At 40.0% G+C, this 26014-nt stretch overlaps 1 protein-coding gene across 2 annotated transcripts in view; it reads left to right on the top strand.

Annotated features, from left to right (window-relative positions):
* Positions 1–26014, top strand: part of LOC121521675 (cGMP-dependent 3',5'-cyclic phosphodiesterase) — a 274824-nt gene that overhangs the window by 67779 nt on the left and 181031 nt on the right. The window contains exons 1-2 of one of the 2 annotated variants that reach the window (XM_041805819.1): positions 16052–16181; positions 16416–16506. In XM_041805819.1, coding sequence (XP_041661753.1) covers positions 16147–16181; positions 16416–16506 — 126 coding nt within the window. In that variant the 5' untranslated portion in view covers positions 16052–16146. Of the gene's footprint in view, positions 1–16051; positions 16182–16415; positions 16507–26014 lie in introns of those variants that run through there. The other variant, XM_041805812.1, reaches the window with a different exon arrangement.

The following is a 26014-nucleotide window of genomic DNA, read 5'->3' as shown; positions in this document are numbered from 1 at the left end:
CAACAGAAGCAAGTTCATTTGTTGTTCTTCACATAATAAGGGTCTTTTAACTCACTTCTTTGTCTCTTTAAGCATACATTATTGCTAGTATTAGTCTATACTATTAAGATATTGATTGAGAATCGCATACAAGACCCAAATGACATGCTAAATAATACTGATAGCAAATTACAACACTTAAAAGCAGTTTTTATTTGGTTGGCTGGTAAAATATCTGCCTGGCTGGTAAGTGAAAAGGTTAGTTTGGGACCCTGTCTTAGAGCCAAGGCAGTACAGATGCAGACGGGAGAGGATGGGAGTGGTCTCTGAGTGGTAAAGTCAGTTAGAGGTGGTAACGTTCTACCTTTTATATAGAGTTTGTGAGGTAGAAACCTACCAATGGTAGGATTCTACCAGGCAGCATTTCCAATATGGAGACCTCCATCAATGGGCTTCAAAACTCAGCTTCAGAAATTAATGGGTGACAATATGTCCATGTTTCATATACTCTATAAATATGACATACATGTATACACTTTTTACGAACACTGCTTTATTACTAATAGGTTCAGTATTTTTTAAACAACACAAAACCATGATGAGATGGACTCAGGTACATGTGGATATGTTGTACCACAGTAACATTTGCCATAGAAAGTAGCCTGATGTTCTTACATAACATCAAGTTAACTGAGTGTTTGTTGCTGCAAAATAATCTTAAATCAACAGCATGAAGCCAGAGAAGTCCAAGATTGTGTAAGGTAAAGAGAAAGCCGTGATCGCCAGCCCAAACAACAGACAGTTTTTCCACTATGAGTTCAGTTCAGGGATGTTGTTGCTGCAAAGCCACTCAGAGACACCCTGCATTAGCTACGAGTGACAGTGACCCTCACATGGATCAAAGGATCAGTTCTGATGGCCTCACAAACAATTACAGTTTTGGAGTCAGTCCCCCACTCGGTCCAGGGTCAGTCATGCTTTCTCACAGAGGCCCTTTAAGTCATAATGTTGATCAAAGAACAAAGCCAGCAGCTCATGGGTCCGCTATGCTAGTGGAAGACCAATAAGACTCAGCCTGTCCTCTTTCTTTTTCCAAAAAAACAAAACAGATAATCTCCCCCAAGCTGCCTGTTTTCTCTGCACAGTGACAGCCTTGCTGCATTACAGACCAACTCCACATCTTGTTCCTAAAACCTTCTTTGGAGTGTTTAAGCACTTACATAGCAAAATCTGTTTCTCTCCACTCACTTTGGACTTCATAAATATACTTGAACTTGGACTTTGGAGAAAATAAATGAAGTGGTACATTTTAGACTTGCATATAAAGCATTGCATACTCAGCAAAGGCACTATGATATTAACCCTTTATAGGGCATTCATTGAAATACTTTGAAATTCAAAATGTAAATCCTAGAATATTATTGGCGGTGATCCATGACTTTTTACTACTGTTACAGTTCTATATATTCAACAAAGTGACCATATTTGGTTCCTTTCCAGTTAATGGTGAACAAAAAGTTTCCACAGTGTATGTACATTAGAATTTTTAATAATTGAAAACAAGCACAAATATAGTCAAATGTGTTTTACTTATACATTAAGATATTTAAATATAAACTATTTATTTCATACACATAAATGTAGTTAATGTAGCATGGGGGTTGTAGCATGATTGCTTGGATTATATTTAGGATGAAAGCTGATTGGCACGTTTCATTTGATTGACAGATAGCTCGGCAGGCAGAGGCTCCGTTTCTGCCAACCAGAATGCTAGCTAGCAGGCTGACAGGAAGTCGCGCTTAGTGGGAGGGCCGTTAGGTTGAGACCGCAATTTCAAATGGAAGCCTCCACGGTTGGTTTCAAGAGCCATTTGAGTCCGCCTATTCTAAGCAGACAACTGACGTCACACAAGGTTTGTCCAATTCTTTTTACAGTCTATGGTGTTATCTTAAGTCCGGGAGCAGGCCCACACCAAAAACCACACCCTCAATCACCTGACAAGCCTTCTTAAATGTAGCCAACCCCCATCACGCCGTCTGGCTGAGGGTCTTCAACCCACCCTCCCTCCATTCTCTAACTCATTCATCTCCTCCTTCATCCACCCAAGTCTCATCTAATTCTAGTTACAGTCTGGGTGCAGATCACCTCGGGCAGAATGACACCTGAGACGGAACCCCCATCCTGAGTCTCCCTCTGCCAAGCCTTCATGCATCTTCCAGACTACACTAAAACTACTAACCCACATCCCTCATCTTTCATCACAACAGACAACAGTCTCATAGCACATGCTTATAAATCTTGATTAAACCTTTAAACACATTCTGTTGTGGTGTGGTCCTTGATAGTGAATTATTTTTTTATGAAACATAATGATACTGTAAAGGTGAATTGATTCACTGCTTTTCCATACGACATGGAACAGAGACAGGTCAAACCACCTAGAGTCATCTGAGATTTCTGCAGTTTTTCCTGACAGGGTCAGGGACATCAGAGTTGGTGAGGCTGTCCTTGGATTCTGAGGCAATACATGAGTGGCTTCAGAATACTGTGTAAGTAACTGTATAAGTAACTAATTTTATATTATAAAAAAATAGATTTTTATTGGATTAAACTTTTTATATTCCTGGCCTTTTAATTTTAATTAATAAATTTTAACTCTTCAGAATCTTTGCTTTTAAATGAGGAAACACTGGAGAGTATTGTCCTAGATGATGCTGAAATGCTTGAAATATTTTTTAGACAACTCAAGCCAACCCAGCCCAGCATCCCTTTTTAAAAACTTTTGACTTTTTAAACATGATATTCTTACAATACAACTTTCTCCAGACAGGCATGTTCCCCTCTGCTTTTAAAACTTCTTTTATTAAACCTCTTCTGAAGAGAAGCAATATAGATCCATCAGTACCTGATGCTTACAGACCTGTATCCAGTTTGCCATTTTTAAGTAAAATTTCAGAAAAGATTGTTGTCAACCAGTTACATAATTTTATTAATTCCAGAAATATTCATGAAATGAATAAATCAACTTGGTTTTAGAACAATCACTGTACAGAGACTGCTCTAGTTAAAATGGTTAATGACCTCAGGTCAACATGGATAACTAGGAAAGCACTCAGAGAGCACAGACCTCCGCCATTAGCCCTATCTCCCAATAGTGAAGAATCCTTTAAAAACATTCCTGGATCCAGACGGTGATCAGGATCACTCCCAAAATCTAATTTGCCAATTACTCCCTCCCTGGCGGGGTGGAGACATGGTGAGGCAAAGCATTGGCTTCGCTACGTGTGAAAGTCCTGGCAGAGGGTGAATATTCTTCAATTCCTCCCAGCATTGTGAGTATTCTCACTACAATTCGCTGTCTTTCTCTCTGTTATGCTCCGACTCGTCTCCTCAACTGGGTGTGCGTCTTTCAAACTCTATGAACTCCAAAACTTTGTATAAGTTACTCATGTCCGCCATCTCCTGGTGTAAAGTGGTAACAGTGCAGCCCTATCTCCCAATAGTACAGAGTCCCTTAAAAAATTCCTGGATCTAGAGGGGTTATTGAGGAACAACATCTGACAGTGCTAGCATTGGTAAAGTTACCCAGAACAAACCAATTAGATATCATTTACCTGTAAATGATCTTGTGATTAGCTTAGTTAAATAAATAAATTGTGCTCTGTTCTGACTGTTTTCTGAGGGTTTTCTGATCTATAAATAGGTTGACTTTCCTGAATTTAAATGTGTAGTTAACAGAGATTTCTTAAGAGCAGTGGGGTCATTTTCCTCATCCTCTAACCCGCCTCTTTCTACTTCTCAACACAACCAAGATGGACTCTTGTTAGGGGCACTGCATGTTGGTATGGAAACTGGCTTATAAACTGTTCAGGTTGCCAATGTCCTAACTTGCATAGCAACCACAAAGCAGCCTCTCTCAGTGTTGATGTGCAGCAGCCTTGTGATTTTTCCAATGAATAGAAGCCAGAAAGGTTCATTGTATTCAGTCGTGGATATTCAGCTTGTGTTGATGAAGTGTATAGCTGCTGAGTTCAGAAGGTTATGGATTTCTTCAGAAAAGCAGGATTTTGTTCTGGTGACATACCAACAGTGAATTTGAATGAAACTGGGCCCACGCTCCTACCTTGAAATTTCCTGCTGTGGAAATAAAACACATTCTGCACTGCCTGAAAAGTTATGAGTCATCTTGAGACCTTTTCTTATGAGACATTTATGCTTTTCAAATCATTGGATCAACTGATGAATTCTGAAATATTGAATAGATAACTGCCACTCCAGAATAAAAGCCTTCAGATGGGTTACTGCTAAAATGTCCTTCAGACTTTGAAGGACTGAGAAGTATTTTTCCAGCACAAAGACAAATGTTCTTACTCTCAATTAAGTATGCAGCCTATACTGTCATTAGATAACGTTTCTATACATGAATTCAATACAGTGTCATTTAAAAAGAAGTGTGTAAGGTGCAGGTTGTTGAGGGAGACTTTCATCTTGCGTGCTCCATACTGGCTGTTTTTACTCCTCCTGTTGGCTGTTATTGATGCTTGTTGCATTCAGACACATCGTTTCATGGTGCTCTGCCTCACACAGTGCAGGAGCTTGGTGGGAAATCACACTGTTGAATCAGGTTATCAATGCAAACACTGCAGCCTACTGTTAAGTGTGTTTGTGTGTCTGATTGCGTATGTCTGCGTGACTTTCTGAAGTATAGGGTGTGTCATTGTCGCTTTCCTGCTGTTGTTTTATGCTCATGTTGTTCAAGGAAATTATGTTATGAGCAACAATTAGGTAAAGCAAAATTCACACACTTTTCTCCGAGCAGTTAGCCGTACACCATGAGGTGAACATTTTTATTTGAGTCATACTTCTTTGAGCACAAAGATTTTTAGCAACAATCGACGGCCTGTTATTTTTAAACTAGATGGGTAAATATATGAAGAAGGGGGGCCAAAAGGTGACTCACTACGATAAGATACAATTCAATAGCAGACGGTATGATACAATTGGTGACACATGATGCATGGCCCACTAACAATATCACAAAACAGCGCTTTTAGATTAGATTAATGAGAGAAAAAATGAATTTAAATGACAGTAGCATGAGGCTGCAACATAACAACATTGAAAAAACATGAGGGGGTCTGGATACTTTCTAAATGCACTTTATGTGCATGACTGATGTATTTGATTGCTGCAGTTTGATGCCAGTTTCACCTCTTTGCATGCTTCATCCTTTAGTTTCTTTTCCTTCGGAGTGCTTCACACAAGGCAGAAAGACATAATGGCAAAAGAAAAAAGAAATGCATGAGAAGAAAACATCTACAAAGGAAGAACAGCCAATGAAGAGCCACAAAAAGATAAAAACAAAGAAATAAAAAGAAAGAAAAGAATTTAAAAATAACAGCTTGAACAGAAGCTCTTCAATTTTAGGCTGTGAGGGGGAGGGGGTGTTAGAGTAGAAATAAATCGATGTGTGAATTTGTTTTGGCTTTGCTTTATCATGTTTTAGTCAATGGAGTCCCTATCAATAGTATGTGAGAAATCCAGCTCAAGCCCTTAACCTTACTTAAGTTATTAACCAATCAGAAACACACTAGGACAGGTATTGGCAACATTTCAGTGTGGGATCTAGCAATGTTGTGTTAGCATGTTATAATGTTACGCTTGGCTTAGAAAACATGGTGATTATATCACAGCAGTTGGAAAGGGACTTGGAAACAAATGGTGCTGGCATAGATGAAAGAAACTAGCTGCAATGGGAGGTCATTTGGCAATTGGTGCCACAAATTTATGTAGCTAGGAGCTTGATTCTGCTACTATGTTCCCCCAAGGAGACCCTAGTTACAAAGCTGCAATGAACTAATTAAAGCACAGCAAATTACAGCAACATAAAGCAAGCATGTTTGCTTTGCAGAGGGTCTCTGTTGGTTTTGTAACACAGGCTATATATATGCTGGGATGGATAGACTGTTCAATTTGAGCTCAGCGCAGGAGCAATTGTCATCTCCACTAACAGCTTAAACAGGTGATAAAGGTAGTTTAACTAATGTTTTGTACCTTCACCAAAGCTACGATAATTCAATGAGATAAGTTTTTATTTCCAACAACTTCTTCTCATCAAACTCCACATCAGGAAATCAGGTGTTTTCAGTAGCAGCCTAAATACACTTCCGTTGGAGAGGAAGAAAAATCAAAACCACAGATGCAGTTACAAACTAAGAGCACTGAAACTGAACACAGAGACTCAGAATGCATCTTAGTTGAGTATGTGATGCCGGTTCATTTTAGGGGATATCAGTTGAAGATGCTGTCAGATGTGTTCCCTTTTGATGTTGCTCAAAGCGCATGCTATTTCAGGTTCAGGATCTTTTTTACCTTAAGCCCTGTACAGCTATAGTTCGTCCAACCCTTGTAGATTAATAGATCTTTACTTTTATGCACATATAATACATACTATTACCAGAGGTGCAGTCAGGGGCAGCAGGGCTAGCACACCTGGCCCTGTTAAAAATGAATATTACAGGGCGTGCAGATGGACTAGCGGTCTAAGGCGCTATCCATGTACACAGGTGGCGCGGGTTTGAATCCAGCCTGTGGCCCTTTACCGCATGTCTCTCCCCACTCTTTCTCCTGTTTCCGACTCTATCCACTGTCCTCCCTCTATCAAAATAAAGGCACAAAAAGCCCAAAAATAAACCTTAAAAAAAAAAAAAAAGAATATTATATATATTTTTTCAGAATTAAAAAGTTATTCTGAAATGTGTGTGGATCAGTTACTTAGTGTGTAACTCTATCCAGAAAATGAATGGTTACCTTTTGTGGTGCTGAACGGAAATTTCCTACATCCTAAACGCATCACAGCTCCTTCCCTCTGCCGGGGCCAGTGGTAGTTACATTGCAAGCCCTGAGCTGGAGCTGGGCGTTACTGTTTGGGTTACAACACTGAATGACAGTGGTGTTTTTTTGCTAAAAAAGGAAAAAAAAAAAGGGAGATTATTTAAACTTAACCTTAGCTTAGCTCAGGTGGCCCTGACTTAAACCCCACCACACGCTACCGGCTATTACTCATGTTACTTTTGGGTGCTATGAGAGATGGTTAAAACTTATATTGAGATGTTTCTTGTATTTATTTACTTTTAGGCAATAATCTCTTTATGTATTGTTTCATTCATATATTGTAAAAAAAAAAAAAAAATGGTATCCTAGGCAACAAAAATGCCCTGGTAAAGTTGCTTTGGTTGGCCTGTCAGGATTGTGACACACTGAATATTCATCCAATCACCTCCTGAGAATTAAAAAAGTCCTGCCCTTCCCAAATCTCTGTATAGAAGGTTTCCTAGAGGGATTTGAAATATATGCATGCAGCGGATATATGAAACAGTCTGTCAGGTAAACTAACTTCCTGTTTGGATACAGACCCACTCTTATTTTGAAAGATAAAAACAAAAATTGGGTAGATTAAGGATTATGACATGAAAGCCATAGAAAATAAATTTGTTATAGACTGAAAAAGAGTGAAATGTTTGATACCACAAGGCTCATATGACTTTCAACTTGTCCACGGAGCTGTCTGAGAACTTTTAAAAGTAAAATGAGATATTCAGAGAGCAGTGGTGTACTTAATACATCACTGTGGCTGCAGGGAGACAGTGGTTTAACAAAAGTGTGCTTAAGGGACCAAAAGCATGCGATTAATGCTATTAAAAATGAATTCACTAATTATGGACTTTACTAACTGTAATTGATGAATTAATGCTAACAGCCCTAGTTAAAGTATGGTGAAAGGTCTGAGGTTCTTTCAAGCTTCTGCATTTTTCAGTACTATAGATCATTAAAACAACAGAGATTACATCATTTTAAGATACAGCAACTTATGGAAAATTTGACAGCCTTATACACAACTTATCAAATCCTGATTGGGTGTTTAATCATTGATCTTGGTCTCACTGACATGCTAAATTACTAAGATATTGAACTGTCATTGGTATTTAATAGAGAAGTTCTCACATTGTAGAAGCTGGAACTATTGAATCTTTGACAAGACAGTTTATCTGAACAACAATGCTTCTTTGCTCTGTGTTTAAATTCATCTGTTCTAAGCTTCATGAAGATGAAATTACACTCATCACTGACCCAATCCAACCCCCATATTTACATCTTGTCTGGATGTAGGAAAAACTCAAAACGGAAGGACCCAAATGCGATAAAAACTCAAAGATTTATTTAAACAAACAAAATAACTTCCTCAAAATAAATCCAGGGAAGCAAAACTTAAAGTCCAAAATACAAAGCAAAATCCACAAGGAGCACGAGGAGAATCCACGAGGAGAATCACAAGGATCACACGGGGAAGACATGCGACGAAATGACAAAGGACAGGGAGAAACAGAACTTAAATACACAGGGAGTGATTGCACGATGGGAGACAGGTGTGGATAAAGAGACTTAGGTGAAACTGGTGAGGGTGATCACAGAGGAGGGAAACTGAAGCAGGAAGCAAAACTGGAATCAAACACAAGGGAAGGCAACTACAAAATAAAACAGGAAACATGGAACACTTCACAATACACAGGAACACTGGACCAGGAGGAGAATCAAACATGAGACACTAGGAGGGAGCAAGGAAGCAAATACAAACACAGGGAATGTAAAACTAAACATGAAACACAAGGAGTAAAGCTATACGTGAAACAAGGAATTAACTAGACATGAAACAGGGAATTAACTTAACAAAACTAGATACCAGAAATATACAAAGTAGGAAACCCTTAAAGTAAAACTAGAAACATGAAAATCACAGAATTAACAAAGGAAAACACCGGTGAAACTCAAGAACATAACAAATCAACACCAGGATCATGACACATCTTCTTCTTCCCCCTGCAAGCCTGACTATGCACTGTGTCTCTTCATCTTTTCCAGCTCTCCACACAGCCCAAGCACATCCACAAATACACATCACTCATTAAGCTAAACTCATTTCTGAAGCGTCCACGTCGAGATGGGAGCCGCTATTGTTCCCTGAGAGGAGGGTGTCATTGCAGATCCCTTTCAAGCTGGGATGGAGACACTGATGTGAAAGGCTCTTGAAATTTTTCAGGTCACAGGGGATTGGTTTTAAAGATTGCTGCATGGAAAATGCTTCTGCAGGGTTTTGATAAAAGCAGAAGAAAGGAGAAAGATGAAAGGTTATCCATCAGCTGAAATACCCTTTAATATTCAACCATTAGTAAGAGTCCAGTGTACAAAGACATACTTCTAACAATACATTTATACCAGTCCTGGCACAAGCATAAATGCAACAGTGGCTCAGGAGGTAAAGGTCTCTCAACCTGAAGGTTGAGAATGTTGAGAGAAGGTCAGGGTTTTAGGTCGATGTGTCCATGGGTAAGACACTAAACCCAAAATTGCTCCAACTTCTATGTCAGGATATCTTTGCAAAGCAGATGTAATGTCTGTCATCAGTAGGCCTGTAGTCAACCAAAGAAAATCTTGGTTGACTGACAGAACACCCAAGTAAAAAAAAACAAACAAAAAAAAAAACCAATCAAACAAACAAAAAACTTTATCTGAGAATCAGTTTAATCCAGAGTAGAGACACTCAGGAGCCCCACTTCGATACACAGGCTGCATCTTTATGTCTAGTTGAAGGTAAGTGATTTCTAAGTTATTTTGAGCTAACTGCTGTCACTTTGTATGCTTTTCTTCGCCTGGATTTTGCAAAGCTGCATTGCTCCTCACTGTCTTCTGCATTGTATATTCTACATTCACGCCCCCCCAACAGCTCCTCGACCAGGGTGATCTTGATCCTAGTCATCAGGCAGATCCAGGTTGGAGCCTGTCCCAGCTGTCATTAGGAAAGAAGTGGGGTACACCCTTGACTGGTCGCCAGTCAATCACAAGGCTCACCTATGGAGACAGACAACCAGGCACTCTCACAATCACACCTACGGCCAATTTAGAGTGCTCAATTAACCAAATGAACATATTTTGTGGTGGTGGGAGGAAGCTGGAGCACCCAGAGAGAACCCAAGCATGCACAGGGAGAACATGCAAACTCCGCACAAAAAAGGCTCTGACCGGGAAGCGAACCAGGGCCCTACTTCCTGTGAGGCAACAACGCTATGAATGAAATATTTCAGTAGAAAATCTGTCCGTTGTCTCACATTTGGGACCCCTGTGGGGTCCCTGTTCAATGGACTTGCAGGATTCTACCAAAATACACAAATTTCCACTGGGTGGCAATTTTCTGTTAAGGTTATTGAGTTTTTGATTATGTTAAAGCCTCCAAATTTGTGATTCTTCTGACAGACAAATGAGGCATACAGATTCAGTAAGATCCTGGACCCTGTGTTGGTGCTCAAGGCCTAATTATTGAGCATGTGGGCAGATTTACACAAGGTAAATAAGATCATTTCAGATGGCTGATTAGTGTACATGTTCAGATGAGGTGATGCATTTTGCCACAGAAAGCCTTCTTACAGTATTTGAGTTGCAGTGAATAGATTAATTACTTACCAGTTATAATGGCTGCCGCTGGTGAAGTGATTAGCTCAGATGCAGCTTTTACAGCAGTTTTCAAAAAATATGTTCTGGGCAGTATTTCATTGATGAAACAGGAGCAAAGAGCCACACTCAAAGCCTTTCTTGGCAGACAAGAAGTTTTTACTCTTCTCCCAACTGTCCTTACCATGAGTTTAATCCATCAACTAGCTCCACTGTTCATATATATGCTTCTGAACAGGATTAGTCAATACTGACGTTTAGTCTACAAGTAGCTTCTACTATCAGTGTGTGAGTGTAGAGTGAATGGGTAAGTGTGCCCTGCAGTGTAAGAAGTTCTTTGAGTAGACCACTAGAAAAGGGCAAGCTTAAGTCTATTTAACTGATAATACGGTGCAAATGTATATTTGCACTGATAATTACCTGGTTTGATGTTTGGGTTAATATGTTGTTACCTTGCCTTTTTTATGGACTCATGGATCTGCAGGAGGAAAACTGGTTGGGGGGGGGCACTGATGACACCTGGGTGTGTGTTTTTGTGTGTATGTGTGTGGGTTTGTGTGCATATAGCTCTGCCATTATGTATATTAGCCCCATTCCCCTGAGTGCACCTCCTCCATTTAGAGCTTTCAATCACTTCCTTGCTTTATAGGAGTCAAGACGCACACACACATACACACAGAAAAATATGCACATATGCACTCTCAATTAGGTTTTTTTATGGACATGATACACACTAACATACACACATGCTTACACTCCGAACACACCAAGGTTACTGGATTTATCCTCATCAGACTCCAGGTCCCTGACTGGCTAATTATGCTCCTCTGCTGTAGTTATTCATGCTGCTGTACTCTCTCTCTCTCTGTGTGTGTGTTTGGGTTGGGGGGTTGGTGTGTGTGTGTGTGTGTGTGAGAGAGAGAGACAGTGAGAGACTAACTGAGTGAGTAAGTGATCACACGGTGGGTACTGTGTGTTGATTGCATTTGAGCAGCAACAACAGGCCCTGTTTTAATCACAAGCCTGGGATCAATACTCTATTCAGCCAAGGTAAGGTAATCTAGATCACAGGGTCCACAGCAGATGAGGGAGGACAGTCTTTTCTTTGAACCTATTTTCAGGTGTGTTTGTACTCTCCTGGCTGCTTTTGCTAGCACATGTAAACTCTTTGTGTGTATGTGTGTGTTTTTGTTTGCCCTGTTCATTACAAAACACCACAGAACTGAAAAAAGAAAAGCAGGCTGTGTTGACTGTCTCTCTGTGCATTTTGCCTCTATTAACACTGGTCAACACAGTCTGAGCTTCACTTGTACTGGAATAACCTTTTACACCTCTTCACGCTTATCTTAACATGACCCAGAGATCACAGTTTGAACCTCTGTCTGACCGCCCCGCCAACTCTCCCTCTCATCACCTCTACCTCTTCACGAACTGACCAAACTAATTAGCAGAAATAGGTTTTCAACAGCAAATATTTGAAACTGTCATGCACAATCACAGAAAAAGGTGTTTAAAGGATGAGAAAATCATTCTTTTTTGTTGCAGTATTTTATAGTATCATACTACAGCTTTAACCTTCATTGAACCCTTTGTACCATTTTGGGACAATTTCATGTCCCTCTCGACACAATTTTATGAGTTTTCAAACTAAAGGCATGAGCTTCAAGTTTCAAGTTTCAAGTTTAGTTTATTTAACAGGACAGTGTGCAGTGTCATTAATTATTAAAAAAAAAAAGATAGCTGCACCAGATTTAGTGTAACGCTAATTTCCATCTGTAGTCCTCACATTAAAAACAGACATATACAAAGTGCTATTAAACAGAGTTAGGTATGTAAAATACAGGTGCCGCGCATGATGTCATATAGGAGGCATTCACTGTAAAATGCATACTAAAGTCAATAGAAAACATTGGCAATCTTTTGTATTTTTATGTTTTTCTGAAAAATTTTGCCTTAACTCATACCCCATGTCTGTGACGCACTGTGTACAAAAATCCTGACATTTGTGTCCCTAGTGGCTATTTTGTTCCCATCTACTTCCATTATAATTTGATTCTTTGATCCTGGAGCCATTAGAACATAAAAGCATGCATGCAATAAATGCTAGAGATTTTTCTTTAGTATCTTTATGAAAGGAGCCTATTTAATTAAATGAGCCATTTTGATCCAAAGGGACTTGTTTTTTTTCACATTTTGGATTGCATAAAAAGAAGCAATATATAAAAATCAATGCTGCTGATTATCACTGGAATATACCAGGCTCTAACAACAAGAAAAAATCACTGCATGCAGTGAATTGAAAATAAGTAATATTTTTATTTCTTCCATAAACACCAGGATTTTATTTCTTACATTGATTATTAGAAAAATTAATGGAAAAAAAATTAGGGAAAATAAAGAATACAAACGGATGTAAAATTAAAGGGATGCATGGAGGTTAATTAAACAGCAGCTAATTCTGTATGTAGCATTGTGGTACAGCATGGCAGAATATAACAGCTCTGCTATGACACAAAAAACCCATTAATTACTTCATCAATGAAATCTAACTTCCCAATTTTCAGACATCCATTGTTTTTCATGCAATTTCAGCCTTCAGTAAATATGTCACAGTACTATTTAGTTCTGTTTTGTTCCCAAACAATTAACAGTATCTTCTCCCAGTCAGTTCAATTTCAGCACTTGAACCAAAGCGGCTCAATTCATTTGAAGCAGAGGAGCTGCTTTTGTAAGCTGGATGTAATCCAACTGTGTGATTATTTGCCTGAGTTAGCTTCAAATATATTCTGTCTTTGCCATTTCAGGTGATTGGCGTTTACCCTCCCTTTGAACAGCTCTGATTTCTCAAGTAAGGCATTCCTCTCCAGAAGCAGAAAAAAGCCCTTATGATCAATAAAACTCTAAATCAGAAACAGTTACAGTCACCAGGCCTGTGTTGACCTGAAACAGCTGCATATGAAATACATTTTCTATACAACATTGTGTGCATTTGTGCAGCTGCTGGGAAGCTTGTATTTAGTAAATGACTTTGTTGTATATTGTCAACTTGATGGACTGCATTAGACAGACCCATTTTACAACGCTACTGTGTATGTCTCTGCCAATGTCACCTCAGAGCATCGGCTGTCAGTGGCACACAGGATGCCTCCTGCAGTGGAGGGAGGCTGATATGATGAGTCTGTCAGCTGATTGGATGTATGGAGAGCTGGTAATGCAGATAAATCTTTTACATCCATGTAACCTTATAAATATACCCATGACTCTGTCATTGGCTGGATGTAGGGCAAAGCAGGGGTGTGCCATAAGAGGACTGCATTGATGATCTGCTGAAGCAAACATTTATGGATCAACATCAAGGAAATTATTTTAAATAAAATACAAAGCTTTCACAAAGCTTTCATTTCAAATAATCCATGAATGGGCTGCTTGTATAAAGCTGCTGCTGAGGGGCTTTTGTTTAAACTCAACATGTTATAGAATTATTTTAACTGAGCAAAAATGAGCGTGATGAACCCCAGAATAGATTTAAAAACCAAATATCATGATCCATAAAAGATATATTTCTTTCATACTGCAAACAGGTCAGGTCAGATATGGGAGCATATGCGCATGGAGCCCTGGGTTTGCTGAGTAGGACAGTGTGGCATTCCCTGTATCTGAGCATGCGGGCAAAAGTCAGAGTGTTTCTGTCCTTGGTCTACCCGGTCTTACTATACTCTTGTAAAGCATGAATATTGAATGAGGGCCAGAGGCGCCAGCTAGACTCCTTTGTGACAAATTCTCTTCAGGGCATCTTTGGATGTCTTTGCTTGCATGCTCAAGAGAGTAGGAATGGGAACGATCTGCTGACTGAAACTGGAATGGCAGTTGTGCCATTACAGACACCTGGCATACTTTCTTGGACCTGATCTAGCTCACTGTATTCTGGATGCCCAGGATCTGCCGGGCTGGTCAAGATGACTGGGGCTCCTCAATGAGTCATCTTAGTCCTGTCCTGCGCTGGCCTGCGCCAGGCCCATACCCCATCGCCTATCCTCCCAGCTGCCCCCTCTTCGACACACACAGTCGCCCCCTAGTGTCTGGTCTAGCCCATCTGGTCCTGGACACCCAGTATGCATTGAGCTGGATCAGGCCCAGGAAAGCACACCAGGTGCCTGTAATGTGGCAGCTGCTGTTCCCTTATCAGGCAGCACACCCTTCGCACCCACCCTCACTTTTATAAGCATGTCAGCAGTGGATACACAGTCTATACCCAAAGATGTGATACCCTTAAGCCTAAAGCACACAGGCGTTGAAACGTTGTGTCATGCCACATGACATGCCTCAGTTGCCTCCCCTATCTCACATTGGCAGCAGTGCATCACTGGTCAAACTCCCAACCAACTACTGCTGGTGCTTAATACCAGAGCTGAGAGCCCGCTCGGGACAGAAGTATTTCACCAGTGGCAGAGGCCTCCTGCTTAATATACACCTTGAACAGAAGATGGCGCTAAATTTCTTCTTCTGTGCTTTCATACAGAGCTTCTACCTGGCAGCCGAGATGCGAAAGGGAGCTGTTGTCTCAGAAAAAACACTTGCTAGCTGTGGCTGGTTGCATTGAGAATAGGGCAGTGGAGTAAACTGCTGCGTAGCGGCGCATTCATGCATCTGACCACCACTGCAGTAAGTTTGTTCATAGAAAATAATAGGGTGATTATTTGGATGCATGTTGGACAGCACTGGCTCTTTTGGGCTTTGGAGTGAGGTATGACTTTGTCCACAGAGGGCGCCATAATCAACACAAATTGAAAGTTCCTCACAGGAGCTTTAAAAAAACAGAAGGTAGGGTGATTTTTATAGCCCTAAGAAACAAGTGGAGGGTGTTCTTAAACACATTTTCTGTTCTCTTATGTACTCCAAATACTTGGTTAGATTAATGCAACTCAATGTACTCCATGTGAACATCAAATTATCAAGATTTTAAGAAACATTATTGAACTTCTTGTTGTTAATCATCAAAATTTAATTGTGTCTTGTAAAGGATGTAAATGGGATAAAATCAGAATGTCTAATTTTTACAAATGCTAAACATCCAATATTCAGCCTGTCCACAAGAAGGTGCTTGTCAGGAAAATGTACACATAAATGCAAGATGTTTAAATGTTAAGATTTTTTAGGCTGATTAAACCCAAAAACAGTGGAAAAATTGGCTTTGAGAAGCTTTAACACAGTCTGATTTTAGAGGAAACGTACAAAAATCCTAAACAGCTTTTTTCCAATTATTAGTGAAGAAACAAGTGTTTGAGATAGGTTTTATTATGCCCCTTCATTCTGCCCCATGTGTTCAAAACAAATCAACCCTTTTCTGCATGTGTAGTGTAATATTTTTGTATCGTTGTGTCTTGCTGGTGTTCATACAGAAAGTAGGAAACTAAAATGTGAAACATTTATGGAGGCAGTAAGACCCAGAGGAGAGAGAGAGAGAGAGTGTAAGAGAGAGAGGTTGGTGGGAGGAGAGAGGAGGAGGAGGGACTGTGCTCACTCTGGGCTCTATGCGTTGCGGCTCGTGGTGTCAACGCAGCTACTGTGTGTCAGACTGCCGGCGTGTGCATCGGTGCGTCCGCTGTGTGTGCTAATGTGTGAGTGACTCCAGCGCTCTCTCTGCGTACGACAGGTGGAGATGACATGACTGCGCTCGAGAGGAAGAAAGGGAAGGACCTGTAAGGACTTCACTCACATACATACTCACAGATGTAAACACACTCACCTTTAAGCCTGCATTCCCTCACACACCTTTAAATTTCTGCACTGAGCAGTTCAGCGGAGAGATAAGTTGTTCAGTGTGTGTAAATGCTCCTTTTTCCTGCAGCTTATCATCAGACTGAGTATCAGCTGACTCCATGTGTTCAGAGCAAATATGCACAGGTCCTGACTGTTGTGTTTGATGCTTGCAGACGCGGCCAGCAAGTGTTTCTGCGTCCTGAAGAGAGTTCAGCTCCAGCCCTGAATACCAGACAGTCCACCACGCTGTCCGAGCAACTCCAGGTAAGAGTCACTCCACTCCTCTTCTCTTCTCTTCTCTTCTCTTCTCTTCTCTTCTCTTCTCTTCTCTTCTCTGAATAACAGGATGCTTTACACCTCATGCCCCCTGCCCTCTTCCTTTTCCTTTAGTTTTCTCTATCTCTGTGTCATCTCCGACTACATTGACGATGCTACATTCATGTCAATACACTCTAATGAAAACAGGTCCCAAAACCCCTTTGCAGTGAACATTTAATCACACTCCTGTCCTCTTAATAAGCCCTTGTTGTTCTCGTTTGAAAGTGCGTTGAACTTGAATCCAGAGGAGGTAAGTTTCAGCTCCTGTTGTAGTGGTTGTCTTACTTTTTCTTTCCCATCGATTGAGTCGGTGAGCCACTTATTACTTGCCTGAGGCTTCTGTGTGTCTGTGTGAGTAAGAGAGCTCAGATAAAAGACTGCGAGATGAAACAAAAAAGCAAAAAACATGAAAGCTAGGAAATTAAAGACTGATATTTAGTTTGAATGGCAGCTGCTTGGTTGTGTGTTTTAAATGCAGGTTTGTGCGTGTTTTCAGATACTACGTTTTACAGTTGACTTGATGCAATTTGTTTTTGAAATCCCCAGAGCGGTAAGCTCCAAGCTTTTTCTCCCTCCGCAATCTCTCTTTGGTCTTTTGTGTTCCTCTGATTTGTGACAGAAAAAGCTGATAGCGAAAAATTTTAAAATTGCTGCTTTCATGTATCGTCACATGTGTAACACGCAGCACTACTTTCAGAGAGAATGTGTCCATGTACATGGTGTGTTTTGTTGCAGAGAGATTTAATGATGCTGGCAGCAAAATAGAAAAAAATGTTTGATTGGCTGCCAGTGTCGACATGTTCTGCTCAGATCCAATTACCTAGGCAGATACACACGCAGTGACGCAGGCACAAGTGCACACACTTTCATGACACAAAACCCCACAATCACAGAGTTTGCCATTCATACACAGAAAAGACAAACAATCATGTCAGTCATTGTGGTTACAAAGAAATACACGCTTATTTTATGTGTTTGAGTGTGTTTAAGGGTAAAGATCAATAATAGGCATAAACACCTACATAAAACATACATACACATTAATCAACAGATATATGTACATGCTTCTGTGGCTATGTCCATGCTTTTGATGCATTTTTCAAACTTTCTTGCAATTCTGGAAAAGCTCTCCCATTGATACAGTTTTTGTGTTATTAATTGCACAGTCCTTGCCTGTCAGGTGTGAAGTTATGTGTTTACAGTGCTAGCATGCTGTCATGTCATGTTGCTGAAAGTCTTGCACAACTGCATTCCTCTCTTGCAGCCTTGGTGTGCTTTTAATTGTTTGTTGTTGCTCCAGCTTCACATACTGTAACTTTGCAGCTAAACACGCACTGCATGCAGTGCCACCTAAAGGAGCTGTTTGGAGGTGGAGGAGGAGTGTCTCTTTCTAATAACTTTTCAACCGCAGTGATTTTGCAGTTTTTCACTCTGGTTCCACAAAAAGGTTTTGGTGATGTCATGACTTTATCCTCTGATTTGACGGATTAAGACATCTGTGGAAGGAAGCATCTGACCGTTCACAAGCGTATTTCTGTATTCATGCTGCCATGCAGCTGTGTACTTGCATGAACTCATGCCTTTGTGTATTGTTTTGGATGTAGGGGTTAAATTGATGGATATATATGTATGTGTGCGTATGTGAAGATTTGTCCATGCATGTGTGCCAATGAGGCAGTAAAAGCAGCAGGTTAATCTGCTCTCGGTCTCCAGCTGAACAGATGTGAGGATTATTTTGTCAGGGAATCTGGGTGGTGCTTTCGTGCCTATGTGCTGGTGAGGGAGAGACTGGTTCATTCCTAAAATTAAACAAAATCAATGTTTGTGTGGATCGCTGGAATGTCCCTGACAAGGGATTTTCCTCTTGGACAACCAGAGTCAGTTTAAGCCATCACTGGGAAGAGATGTGTGAAAGGAGCTGCAGGCCAGGCAAACTGCGCACATAGGGTGCAACGTAACCACATATCCATCTGTACCCCAATTGTTTGCATTTCCAAGGATGAATGTAATTAAAGTATGGCTGTCAAATGATTAAGTCTTTTTTTTGTATCTTGATATATCTCAGGATTTTTAGAGTTGTTCGCAATTAATCTCCTTTTGTCCCATTTTGAAATTCTATTATTTGTATTATAGCTTGTTTTGTTTCATTTTGGATTTTTGTACTGTCTTAAACAAAGGATAATGGACGTCCTATTTGGATACAGACCTGCTTTTACTTTGAATAAAAAGAAAAAAAAGGATATTCAGTCAAATTGAAGATTATGACATAAATTAACCATGGACAAAAGGACCTGCTTGAAAGGGAAAATTAGGGAATGGAAAATGTTTGACTTGTCCACTGAGCTGTCGTCTGTGAGTTTCTTTTAAAGTGAAATAAGACATTAAGGAGCTGCAGCTGTGTACGTATTTTTCATTGATGTAGCTGCAGAAAGAATCTGCAGTGGCTAAATCAAGTGTGCTCATAGGGACAATAAAGCATGTGATTAATGCAAATCAGTGCACTTAGTATTGACTTTAGTCGCATGGTGGTTATTGCATCAGTGCTGACAGCCCTGATTTAAATATGAAAAAGTCCCTGTAAAGGGAAATCCGAAATTTGTGTCTTAATTCACTAGTTATGTTGTAATATGGTTGTTGTGAACATGTAAAAACACTGAGATCTATGTGTGACTGAATTTTGGATTGAGACTGTTAGAAAGTTTGTCACCCCTTTCTTGGCCAGGTTTAATTTGGGCAGGGCAAATACAGTGCCACATGTTATCACCGGCTGCTATGGGAATTATTCCACCCCCTTAATGCTACACAAGGAGTTTATCCAAATAGTCTGCTCTTAGCTCAATGCCAACACTGAAATCAACAGCTAAATGCTGTGTTTTTGTTCATTGTGGGGTAAATTTGCCAAATCTATTTGCCAGGGTGGCTTAAGGATTAGTAAAAGTATAACAACCGAGAGATTCATGACAGAAAACTGAGTCTGTCTCTGCTCTGGCACAGAGGCAGGCAGCTGCTCTCTGACCATAGTTCACTGTAAGGACTGGGGGAAGGCTAATTGCTGGAGTGCGTGTCTATTTTTCACTTGAACAAGGAGCAAACATTTTCCTGCTGAAAGTGTGTTTTTAATTCATATTTCACTTTTCTTAGGACCTGGGTGATTCAAAGAAGCAGGCTGTGGCTTTGTCTCTCTCAAAACAGGAACTGTTCAATCCCTTCTGTCTGTTAGCATTGCAGTGCTAAGATTCAGTAAAATATCTGATGATAGACACGTTCTTTTCCTACCAAGTCTGTCACAATAAACATCTCTGATGCTAATAATCATGGAAGATTAGTATTTTGAAGAGCAACATTGTGAAATGTAGTGTTAGCAGCAGCAGCTTAACAATAAAGACGTCTCATAGGCGGGAGAGAGACTTAACTTCACCTAACTGAGAAAATGAGATATGGGAAATACCTGAAGAGTTAAATGCAGGATGAGAAAATTAAACTTGGAGTTTTTAGCCCTAAACGGTCTGTCATGACATACATGTGATTGTTTCTCTGGTTGCTTAAAAAGAGCATTATTATATAGCAGCATAATAGACAGAAGATCCCCCATTCAGGTTGGAGCATTTTTTAATTGAGAGGGTAATATTTCTCATGAGTGGATGTGTCTTCGGTGCATTTAACAGGCACTCCCACAGCACCCCACAGTCACTGTGACCTGTTGTTGTATACCTGGAAAATGGTGGTATACTGTTAAGAAAATAGACCTTGTAAGTGCTGGTTTGAAAAACTCCTCACTTAGAGACAACAAGAGACCTACAGAGATGGGCAGCATGACTCTTGGGCTGTGGGTCTGTACTTCACAACTATCACTAGAGGTTGAGAGCTCTACAGTAGTACCAGAAGCTAGTAGGATCACAAGCTTCATATGAAGAATCAGATTGGACTAAAAGAGCTCCACAGCTCCACAAAATTGGATGTTGTGGATTTTAGTGAATGTAATAAAAATAGTCAGGCTTAGAGGTAGATTTGATGGTAATGAATGAACATCAGTTGGGATTTTTTTTTAAATTTTTGCAACAATTACTACAGTAACTTAAAAAGTCCTTCTGTTTGTATATGGAGCATCACAGTTTTTTATTACCCAAGCAGTGGAGAGTCTCTATTCCCATAAAAATCCTCCTGGACTCCTGCATATGCATATGTTGCTCACTTCTTTAAAGGACAAGTCTCAGACGGATGACAGCTAGTTGTAACAGGCACACAGACAACAGACAAGGTGCAGCTCCTTGTTGAATTTGAGTCTTTTTTTCTCTGTTAACAACTGATACACTCGTTCAAAAAATGACCACTTTTCTACATGCAAAAATTGGTCCAACATTTGGGGACAGCCCCAGTAAATCTTGAGAGTCTGTTCTCCTGGTGTTATGTGTTTGTTGGTCATTGCAAACATATTAAACCTCCACTGATGAACTGTCTATGAAGTCAGACTCTTAGTGAATTAACCTCCTCAAGAAAATCTAAAGCAGCACTTGGGCACAGGTGTCTTTATCTCTCTGTCTGGGCCCCCACCTCTTCCCCAAATCCCTCCTCCAGCTCCCTAACAATTATCTGCATCACTCCCTGTTGTCATTGCCATTTGGCTGCACAGATGTCTCTACATTTTCTTCTCATTTAGAAAAGATAATGTTCCTAAAGCTATGGAAAATTCTTCATGGAGTCAGACTATTAGAACTTAAACATAATAACGTGCCATGCAATTGTTTTTGTGTGTATTTGTTGGTATGAGTCTAAAAAAAAAGCCTCAGATGGATTGACCTTATTGACATCAAAGTGTTAGTGCTGGATGGAGCCCGTTTAGCCCTCTAAATCTATCTAATATTTTTTAGTGTTAGGAAATAGAGGGACTGGTCTGCCATTAGCTCAGAGGAAAGGCCTCTAATATGTTCTGTGGCATTATAGACTAACTGTACACGCTTCTGATGTTGAAAAATTAAGCCAAGCAGAAGTGCAAAACACTGCAGATCTTTGAGTGCCGGCTCCGGCTGGCAGCCAAAGTTGTGGAATAATCCATTACAACCAATGTTGAAATAACAGTTCTTGAAACAAGAATAGAATATTTATAGCCTGATTTAAAAAAAAAGAAAAAGAAAAAGAAGAAGTGTGAAAACGTTTTTTTTTTTTTTTTTTTTTTTTTAATTTGTGCATACTTTATTTGTGGAGAGTATTTCTTTTTTAACTCAGCTGTTTTGATTAGATAAAGTCTAAGAGTTATTCATGAATAGATTGGAAACTATTTTTGGTTGTGCCTTATGTGACTATTAGTTGGGCTTATTTTGCTCTTAACAGCGGTTAAGGCCAATCTAAGATCATCATCTTTGCCTGTTTTTAGAAAACCTTGCAAAGCAGATGGTAAGATGGTTAGAAAGTGACAGGACCAATCAGCTTCGAGGAGCAGTACTTTCAAGCGTGGTGCAGTCGTGATGTATGCAAGCTGCGAGAAGAGGCCCATGTAATTATGGTGGAAGAGATTAGCTTGGATGCTGCTAAAGCGTAAGTTGACGACATTTCCTCTTTAAAAGAAGAACAAAGAACAGCAGAGTTTCCTTTAAAAAACGACAAAAGTCGTGTACTGACATGTTTACAGTCGCCTGGTTTGTGTTACGCAGTTCTCTATGGAGTTTACTAGTCTGTAGCAGCGTACCTCGTTTGGGGCTACAACGTCAGGTGTTTTGTTACTCTGATTGGCCTGTAAAGATGTGACAGACAGAATGTTCATCCAATCACCCACCTAGTTATTTTTCAAAGGCTCTGCCCTTTCCCAAATGTAGCCTATGGAAGGTTTACCAGATGGATGTGTGAAACAATTCCATCTGGCATGTCAGGTTAGCAAAGCAGATAGGTTGGGCAGATTCCATGTCTGTCATCAACCAAATCCATCTTGCAAAGCTCCAATCTGACATTATTGTGTTCGGTCTTACAATACACCTGACCAATCAGCATCATTTAAGAATGATGAGGCAGTGGCTACAGATGTGGTTTAGTTGTACTGGAAGCTGATGGCGATGGCTGCCATCAGTGTAAAGTTTAGCTCTGGTGCAGCTCAGTGTGGCAGCATTTTATCTGAACTGGGCCACATTTCTTTGTTAAAATGTATTCTGAAAAATTCTGCCCAACTGCTTTTTATGGGAGGTTTCCCCTATGAATGTGAAATATATCCATGTAATGAATATATAAAACAGACTGTTACTGGAATAAATAAAATCAAAGAAACAGAAATTTTACTTTATTCAGCTGAATTCTCCTTAACGCCTAAGTTATAGTTGCAGAATCTTGTTCGTCTGCCTCTGTTTACTGCCGCTGTGAAATATATTGAAAGATTCAGTGTCTCTGTCATCTTTTATATCAGTTTATTATCAATATATGGCAAATCTAAAAATATTCTCTGCAAATATGTGTCAAACATTTTTAAAAAAGTGTTTTAACAACGAGCATATGCTGAGGTTTTTATCATTTATATGTACAAATAATTTTAAAGAAATATTATGGGAATAACATTTAAAAATAGCATGCAACCTGGCTCACATGTGCAAGCAAGAAACACACACAGCTGGAGTGCAAATACCAGAGGTGGGAGAAAGTCATTGTTTTGCAAGTCTCAAGTAAGTCTCAAGTCTTTAATCCCAAGTCTCAAGTCAAGTCTCAAGTAAAGACAAGACAAGTCGTGCCAAGTCTGAAGTCATAGGCTTGAAATTTTGGAGTCCTTACAAGTCATGAGCACTGTTTACCAAATAAAATGCCATTTTAACAATGTAACAATCTATTAAATTTGACAAATACAATGAATGCATTTTGAATTGTTTTATTTTTTTTTAATAAAATTGGACCAGTGTGACAGAACTTAATCACACAGAAAAAGAGTGCTGACATAGCATTCAGGATATAATCAGTGCTAAGCGGTGCAACAACAAATGAACTTCTGAAGACACTGTACAGTCATTTTAGCTCATCTAATGTGAGTGTGTGTGTCTGTGTGGTGAGTGTGTGTAGATGTATAGGTGTGTGAGTGGATATATAGGGCTTGTGTGTGTTTGTAAGTGAACATGTTTGACTGGTCAGCATTAGGTTTAAGGTGCTATAACTAGTTCTTAACCTCAAATTATGTGTTATGTTTTAAGTTATAAGACCTCAAGTTATGTGAACACAATGACTACACAATGAATAAACAAAAAAAGAAGCTGATGAATCATGGGTGTCTGTTTGGGTATGAATATTTCATATTTGGACATTTACTGAAGTTCTGTGACTCTGTAACTTAAAGGGATGCGTACTATTTTTTCCCTCTCATTATTATTGCTTTTAGCTAAAGGGGGAGGGTTGCCCTGGGCCTCCAAATGGCTTAAACCGGCCCTGCTTCACACCTGCAGCTCCCCCTCATAAATCGTTCTGTCCTGCCAGTTTGTTGCTTTCATTTATCTGTTTCTGCCCTTTTGACAGTATTATCATTACTACGTTTAAGATCAAATAAAACACCCACGTTTGGACAAGTTTTACTCAGTTTTACGTTATTTCAGAATGTGATCTGTGTGTGTTTGGCTCGTTGATGATGATGCACATCGTAAAAGTCATCATCAAATATGAGTGTGGGAGAACATTGGCAGGGAGTGACTGAAGGCATTAGAAGCTTCACTTTGAACACAAGACAGCACATCTCTATGGATTAACCTAATGAAGACACGTGCCACCCGCAGGCTTCCTCTGCGCTCTTTTACACACCTTCCTCAGTCCAGCACACATCCAATGGTAATAATATACAAGTTTTCATTTGAATTTTGAAGTTAAAGTCTGTCTTCTTTGTGTGGACTTAGATTTACAGAGGACTTCAGGAAGATTTTTTAAAGTAAGCCTTAAAAGACTGGTCAGCCAACTGGTCCCTAAAGAGCCACATGCGGCTCGAGAGCTGCGGGTTGAGTATCACTGCGTTAGTTGAATACTTTGAATGGGGGCACATTTTACTCAACACACTCACTGAAAATCTCAAGTATTTTCAAGTCATTGGACTAAAGTCCGAGTCAAGTCCTGAATCACTGATGTCAAAGTCCAAGTTGAGTGGCAAGTCTTTGATGATATTGTCAAGTCGAGTCCAAAGTCATCAAAATTGTGACTCGAGTCTGACTCGAGTTCAAGTTGCATGACTCGAGTACACAGCTCTGGCAAATACCCACAAACTGCCCTGGCAAGCTGATCGTCCATGGACAGAGAGGAGCTTTAAAGCTGGAGGAGAAAGTCAAGGTCTGTGTTGATCCTCCAGTATGTTAAATCTTTCTTCCTCTGCAGTGTGATTCCTACCCTTACACTGCTGACATGTAAACGTGTGTGTGTGTCACTGTGATGCCCACAATGGCTGAAAACCACTGATTTGTCAGGTGGGTGTACACTGCTTTCCACATTATAAAGCAAATGACATTTTTCTCTTATTTTCCTAAATATTAATGCAAATGACAGAGTATTTTTCAAGTCATCAGCCATTAGAGCACAGTTCAAATGTTTTTGAACAAACTTCATAATTATAACCATTAATTTTTAAAAAATAAAAACCTCAAAATGCACTTTTCCACATGTTCCACATTATTAAGCAGGCCACGGGTTTCAAGCAATACAGGGAAGCAAAAGAATCTCTCTGCTGCCGAAAAGTGTCAAATAGTGTAATGCCTTGGACAAGGAATGAAAACACTAGATATTTCATGGAAAATTAATCGTGATCATTGTACTGTGAAGGAATTTGTGGCTGATTCAGAGCACAGACGGGTTCCTGCAGATAAAGGCATAAAGAGGAAGGTTCTGACAGACAAGTTCATCAGATTAAGAAAGTAGATGCTAAAATGCCATTACAAAGCATCAAACAGGCATTTGACTCCCATCAGCCTCAAGGTGTAGGATCCTCCAGAGGCTTGCAGTTGTGCATAAACCTACTATTCAGCCGCCTCGAATAGTAGGTTTATGCACAAGCAGAAGCGGTTGCAGTGGGCCCAGACTCACATGAAGACTCATTTTCAAACAGTCTTGTTGACTGATGAGTGCTGTGCAACCCTGAATGGTCCAGATGGAGGAGTAGTGGATGGTTGGTGGGTGGCCACCATGTCCCAACAAGGCTGTGACATCAGCAAAGAGGGGGTGGAGTCATGTTTTGGGCCAGAATCATGGGGAGAGAGAGCTGGTAGGCCCCTTTAGGGTCCCTGAAGGTGTGAAAATGCCCTCGGCAAAGTATATAGAGTTTCTGACTGACCACTTTCTTCCATGGTAAGAAAAAAAAGAAGAGCAGTTCCTTCTGTAGCAAAATTTTCTTCATGCATGACAATGCACCATCTCATGCTACAAAGAATCCCTCTGTGTCATTGGCTGCTATGGGCATAAAAGGAGAGAAACTCTTGGTGTGGCCCCCATCCTCTCCTGACCTCAACCCTGTAGGGAACCT

This window comes from Cheilinus undulatus, linkage group 2 (genome assembly GCF_018320785.1).
Source record: "Cheilinus undulatus linkage group 2, ASM1832078v1, whole genome shotgun sequence".
NCBI lineage: Eukaryota > Metazoa > Chordata > Actinopteri > Labriformes > Labridae > Cheilinus > Cheilinus undulatus.
Note: the sequence above shows the minus strand (reverse complement) of the source record. Positions and strands in the feature narration are given on the sequence as shown.